The sequence below is a fragment of the Manacus vitellinus genome, unplaced genomic scaffold (genome assembly GCF_001715985.3).
Source record: "Manacus vitellinus isolate BGI_N305 unplaced genomic scaffold, ASM171598v3 scaffold_37_pilon, whole genome shotgun sequence".
Lineage (NCBI taxonomy): Eukaryota > Metazoa > Chordata > Aves > Passeriformes > Pipridae > Manacus > Manacus vitellinus.
This window is the reverse complement of record NW_021940517.1, coordinates 5,680,041-5,686,780: the sequence shown is the minus strand read 5'-3', so window position 1 is coordinate 5,686,780 and position 6,740 is coordinate 5,680,041. Positions and strand designations below refer to the sequence as shown.

The window sequence follows — 6,740 nt, the reverse complement described above, 5'->3', positions numbered from 1 at the left end:
TTCTGTAAGCAGTGGTAAATGAAGGCATCCTCCCTCTGCAGTAATCTGAGACAGAAGTTCTGCACCAGCACAGCTTATTACATAATGAAGCAGAGGACAGAGAAAAGGAATAATCCCGAATCCCAGACTCTTCAAACTTCCCAACGGAATAGAGAACCAGCTCAACATTACTAGTACAAGAACATTAAACATCAGCTTAGACACGGAAGTTATTTTAATGAGGCTTTATTTAAGTAAACTCATTGCAAGTAGCCTTCTGTTTTGGCAATAGTCAGATGGAAAGCCATTGTACTAATGCCAAATGCCTCCCAACCAAGCAGTAGAGTAAAGCAGCTGAAAAGCCTATGTTTCCCAAAAACCTGGAGAATGCTTCTACACCAACCACACTAAACCCATCCCAGCAGAGAAGCCAGGCACTTTGAAACAGACAGATAGTCAAGAATGAAGAGAAATGCCTGCTTCTGGAGCAAGCTTTCCAGGGTTTGCCCTGCCACTCCTTATAGAGTACAGATATCTGGTGAACAGTCGGGGAAGGGATGATATATCCCCAGAATGTTTTATGGTGGACAGTCAATTAAAAGGATTCCTCTTCAAGCAAAATATACGAGTCTAGTAGAAGTTCAGGTAGAACATAGTTCAGTAAGGGGTGGCAATCATTTATAATTCTCTTTCTCCCAAACCCCTGTTAAGTTCATCAACATGAAACCATCCTCAAAGTGACATTTAAGCGAACAAGTGGAAGGCTTTAAATGACCCACTCCTTTGAAGCCATAGCTGGGAGTTATGCTCACACTTCTCAGCCATGCAAGACTGCAGAAGTGCAAAGTTTGCTGCTTAGAACAATCTTAGAAGATGACTGCTAGTGCATTTCTTTCCCATATTAGTTAGAACCTCTAGATAAATCTATTCTTCCAAACATGTTCAGACTCTCAGCCCAGCTTACTGTATTAGTACAGGGAGGAGGGGAAGCCACGGAAGGGGAGCTGTGCTTTTAAAACTAGAAACTGGATTCTCTTCAACCAATTTAACTTCTGACCTTCTCAGCTGTTGGATCAAGTTGTTGCAGCAGGCATGGAGCCAGACAAGTAAAACATAAGGGCATGCAAGTTGCTCTGCAGTCACTGACTCTTGAGCTACATGCAAAAGAAAGGTGCAACACATCAGATCTCACTAACTTTTATTTAAAGATTAAATGCTGACAATCACTGAAATTAAAATAGAGAAGTTAAATGGAATTTTTTTTTCCCATGTCAGAGATAACTAACTGGGGCAGTGGAGTAAAAGAAAAAAAAAAAGAAAATTAGTACCATCTATCAGTAGAGAACAAGGTGCAGAGTAAGGAAGATCCTGTTGGACTCCCACACTATGGTAACTACTTTATAGGTTTCATCTGAGCCTAGGCACGAACAGTTCCTGTGAATGACAGCATGGTGAGCTACTGTCAACACCTGGGGCTGTGATTTCAGTTCGGAGAAACATTAATGCTGGATGACTGCATAGCTTACTTAAGAAACAACTGGTTATTCCATTGGATAACTCCACTCTGTACAACACTTTTTGCTGTAGAAACTGGCTAATTGCAATGTTGCATTAGAGGTTACTGGCACAAAAAGGATAACTGGCTTGTTACTGATCACTCAGTTTGTCTGTGACAGAAAGGAATAAAGTACAGTTCTCATTCAGAGTTCTCTGGTCCAGTAAATATACCATTCTTTCAGTTTATATCTGTAAGGTTAAACCTTTTCAAAACATTTTAATGTTTTGAAAACCCTCTTGTGCTGGGTGTCTGTGTATCTTCTGAGTCTCAGGCAGGACTCATAGTAATGAAGATACAGAACAAAACAGAGAGTTTATGAAAGGCATGGAAAAACTTTATTTTTATTTTGCCTGAAAACACAACTCTGGCTCCCTGACTAAAGCATCAATGTCTATACATTTAAGACCAAGTATATTACTACTCACATAGATTTTAGCACAGTGTTAGCAAAAAACCAAACAAAACATAAAAAAGTATAAAAGCATTCAAGAGTTCTTTAGAAAAAATATTTAAAAAAACAGTGAGAATCATGCTTGTCCCTGAACGTAGAGTTCATAGTTTGCTTTTAACACAAATTCGAAGTAAGCATTGTATTTCAAGTTGCCAAGTTCATTTGCTTGCAGCAAGTCCTTCACCTCTGGTAAATATTCACTTAACTGGACTCCTACAACACAAAACCATTCATTACAACACTGATAAAAGTACGCTTCATTAGTAGTTATGATAATTTTTAAGTAAACACCTCTTCCTGCCTCATAGTTAAATTACTCTTCTGGAATTGGGAAGCTCTAATTCTATTATACACATCAAGAAATACAATAAAGTTTAAGCAGCCTGTAAAACTGAGTTTAAAAATTTAATAATTTTTACTTAAACAGAGCTCAGTAATTTAATGATTAACCTCAAATCCAAGCTTTACATAACACTTCAACAAAATAAAAATAAATCATAAATAAAAGAAAGAAAAGGAAAGAGAAAAGAAAGCTCAGTCAAGTAATTAACATGTATCAGGTGCAACAGTTCATTCTGGGCTGTGAGACTCTTACAAGAGGAAGGACATTGACAGGATCAGACACACAAAACCACAACTGTTGTGAAAAACTTCATTTTTCTATTTTCCACATGGAACCTTCTCTGTTTTGGAAAAAGTTCATATGCAGTAATATTTAAAACAGACTTAGAGTCTCAATTGCTTTCCTTCTCTCACTCCCTCCTCCAGCTGTAACTTCCATGGTCACAACTTCCTATGGTCAGCTTTAACTAGAGAATGGGAAGTATTTTTATATTTTTTTTTTGCTTTTGGAGAGAGAACACAAAAGCAAAAACCATTTTAGCTTAAACAGATTAAGTTCTTCTGAGTGACAGTTAATTAGTTATTAATCCTGTATCCTACAGAAGATATGCATTTCACTCCAGAAGACCTACTTTACTGTACTGTAAGAAACCGCTAAAAATCTGGTAGGTGCCTTACTGAGCAAATCATTTGAGGGTACTAGGATTATAACCAGATTATAACCCAGAAATCTGCTCATGTCTTACCTGCCTGAACATTTTACAGAGATAGAACTAGCTCTATATGATTTTAATTGTCTAGTGGAATGCATTTTCATTACTCTGAGAATTTCTTGTCACTACTTCTTACATATTAGTGTTCATCTTAAGCAGCTTTTGAAACAACTAAATTTCAGACCCTTCAATTACATTTAAGTCCACTTTACCTTCTTTCAATAGCTTTTGTAGTATTTTCACAAATATACTATCTTTAGATGCTTCAATTGGATCATCTCTACCATCTGAACAAGACCATCTGCAAGTCAAAGAATAATTGGGGAAAGAATGGCACAGATGAAATAAAATTAAAACTAACAAGAACAAAAAACACAGGAAAATTTGATACTTTATCAAAGGTGATTAATACATGTCCTCATGGAAGACACTTGGCTATAGCTCAAAGCAAGAGGTTTTCTATCTTTGTTAATAACTTTTTATTCCAAGAGTAAAATTGCAATGAAATTACAATGTCGTCTAGTTAGGAGGACAATAGGAATGTCTCCCTTCCTCTAAACCATAAAACCCCCCACAAACAACATTATTTCTTTGATAAAATAAAACTATTGTCCATCAAGATAAGAATTACCTGTTCTCAGTAATTATATTTTATGTTTGAGATTATGAAAGTATAGATTCTTTTTTTTTTGTAGAATAAAAGAAGCAATTTACTCAAACCAAAACAAAAAGCAAACACTGAGAAAAGAGAAAAAAACCATTGTAAAATCTAAGCTGCAGGCCTGTAACAGCACACACAGACACAAAATGAAGTTTGTCTCCTTTGTGTTAAATGTTAAAACTCATGAGAGCCAATCTCACCTGTGATACAAAAAAACCCCAAACAGATTTTTCTAAGAGAAAGAGTATTTTAAATGACAATTTCTCATCCTTACAGAGCTTTATATGTAGCAGTTTCAAGTCAACACCAACCTAACTTGTTTTGTTGTGGTTCTAACCTTTCAGTTGTTAAAATTTCCTGTCCCAAATGTTAAGCTGCCAGACAAAACCAGTTCTCATATCAATCCCTAAACTATCATGGGCCAGTGCGAACGTGCTTGCACCAGATCTGGACCTGGCTCCCAGAACCTATTACTGACAAATTCTCTGTACTTCACTGAAACCACAGTTTTATCCTGGATGTCACTTCAACTCTTAAATGTCTAGGATTTCATCCTTAATTCTACTGGGAAAAATGTGAGGAAAGGAGGGAGGGAAGGGGGTATGGGGATTTTCTCCTCTTAGGCACAGAGGAGGATAGTGAGGACACTATCAGAACATTAGGAGCACACCCAGCAAGGCTCTCCATCCTACCTGAGAACCTCACCACCACCTGTAGCCCTTAACCTAGAAAACAGATGCCATCCTTAAAAGTAGGTACTGTAACATGGCGAACGCTTACTTTTGCACACAGATGAAAGTTAACACTACCTCTTTTGAAACAGCAATCAGCCTCTTTGTACAGCCTTTGTGAGCCTTGTTAGACTGGAAACTCAACTGGGACATCAAGTTTTCTAAACACTGTTCAGTCATCTCAAATTGCCTCTGGTTAGCTACCAGAGTGCCCAAAATCTTGTCAGCATTATGTATGTTTGAACAGTAAAATTTTACATTCAAAATCCTGTTCTTGGCCCAGGGAAGATAGGTCATAAACCAATAACTGGACTGGTGCCATGCAGGAGTTCTGGATTCCTCTGTCTCTAAAATAATAGGAAGGGGACACTTGGAATATTGTGAACCTGTTTCTGCATATTATTTGTGTCGTATGTGGCAATAACTTAGTCATGCAACTAGGAATTTATTTTCTAGAAACTACCATCCTTTGGAATCTATCCTATGCACAAGTGTGAATGCAAATGCTGCTTATTTCAGTTTTAATCACAAATGGCACAGTGCATTTGGAATGTATTCTCATCCTTTCTTTCTTGAGTCCCTCTTGGAACACAGGTAGGAGTTAGAAAAGCTAAAGACTTCTGAAACTTAAAAAGAAGAGGGAGGAAATGCCATCTGAGTTATTTAAGCTGGGAGAAAACAGTGCCACTGTTGGAGGAGAAGATTTTCGGGACCAATTGGTTTCAGCCTATATTTAGTTTTGAATGTCCTTAAGTGTGGCTCTTCTATGCAGTATTTAGGCTTCGATCTCTTCCAGTCATGAATGCAGCTTTAACTCTAAAAGATCATGACCTTGTCAACTGATCATGAACTTTTGTCACTTGGTCGAAACCAAGTGGAATAAAGGCTTGCAGGGAGTGACCTCTGCACATGTTGCTCTTATTAGAGAGCTTTTATTTGAGATGCCTCAAATGAAAAAAACAACTTCAGTGTAGGTCACTTCTTTTACTTTAGGAAAGGGTTCAAGTATAAAAGCTGCATGGCTACATTTTTGTGTCAAGTGCCAAGAATGCATAGTAGGTTGCCTGTGAGATAAACGAACAAAGTACTACAGATTTTTTTTGCTAGGGTTTCACTTTACAAATAAGAAGATACATTATACTTTACTAACCTTATACTACAAAATTCAATCTTTTTAGTGAGTTAGAGAATAGTACACTAAAATGTAATTCTGGAGAAGCTATGTCACAAATACTCCCAGTATCTTATATGCATACTTACCCATCTCTTTGGAGAGCCTTACAGAGAATTTTAAGTTTAAGATCATTTACATCCACTTCCTCTTCCTTCAATTCATATAAGGAGAAAAAAAACAGGTAAATTAAAATTTTAAGGTTTTTTACAAAAGAAATAATCACTTTGTCACACAGATTACACCAATGACTTAGACCCTTCAATCACCGAACATAGTTTTTAACACATGCTAAAAAGATGATCTGATCGGACTGCTGAAACACCAAACACTGTTTCTATCTGAAATCACGGTTCAGACTTTCCATATCACACTTGACTGCTGAAGTCCAACTAACTCGATTTTAAAAAGGGTATATTTTAAAATATCAGTTTGTAAAATATTGTATTCCAGACAAGTTTTATTTTACGACATGCTAAATGGCAACCGAAGTCATGGCTCTCTTTCCAGCATGGCCAAGCTAACTAGCGTGCATTGGTGTCCACATTAGAATATAGGTTTTATGAATATAACAGTAAATGACTTCAAAGATATACACTTGATCTGGAAAGGCATCCCCTTCACTGCACAGAAACTTCGAGGTAATTGTTGTCAAGCCCCTTTTGAAATATAATGTCAGAAAAACAACCATATGGTTTTTTTCAGCTCTTGATGTCCTGAAGCATCACATCTACTTTAAATTCCCCCCATAAGGGAAACCACGAACACTTGAATTTTAAAGCCTGGAAGCCAAAGGGTGGGTCTCAACTTTACGCTACACTTTTGTAAGGTAAAAGCAGGGAAAACAGGAAAAGAGCTGTTTTTTAGACTCTAAACCACCATCTCCAATTTGTGCTGAATGGTTCTACACAAATTGTTACAAACTTAAATATCTGTAAAAAAAATAATTTTGAAATCTCATGGGTTTAGAATGACATTTATCTTACTTAGATGCAAAAAAAATAGTTGGGAAAAAAAGCAGACAGCAAATCTGTGGTTCAATGTTATTTACATGTTAAAAAGCTGGTGACTATCCCACGTTACCTCATGACAATCAGCGAAATTGCCAAGAGGGAAGACGCAAGAATTAAACTA

At 36.9% G+C, this 6,740-nt stretch overlaps 1 protein-coding gene across 1 annotated transcript in view; it reads right to left on the bottom strand.

The window, feature by feature from the left end:
* Nucleotides 1-1,763: 1,763 nt before the first annotated feature.
* NUP133 (nucleoporin 133) overlaps nucleotides 1,764-6,740 on the bottom strand; it is a 31,902-nt gene continuing 26,925 nt past the window's right edge. Inside the window, exons 24-26 of the mRNA XM_029961591.1 lie at nucleotides 5,696-5,760; nucleotides 3,256-3,344; nucleotides 1,764-2,201 (exon numbers count right to left, since the gene is read on the bottom strand). Of these exons, the coding sequence (XP_029817451.1) occupies nucleotides 2,065-2,201; nucleotides 3,256-3,344; nucleotides 5,696-5,760 (291 nt within the window). The 3' untranslated portion in view covers nucleotides 1,764-2,064. The remainder of the gene's footprint in view (nucleotides 2,202-3,255; nucleotides 3,345-5,695; nucleotides 5,761-6,740) is intronic.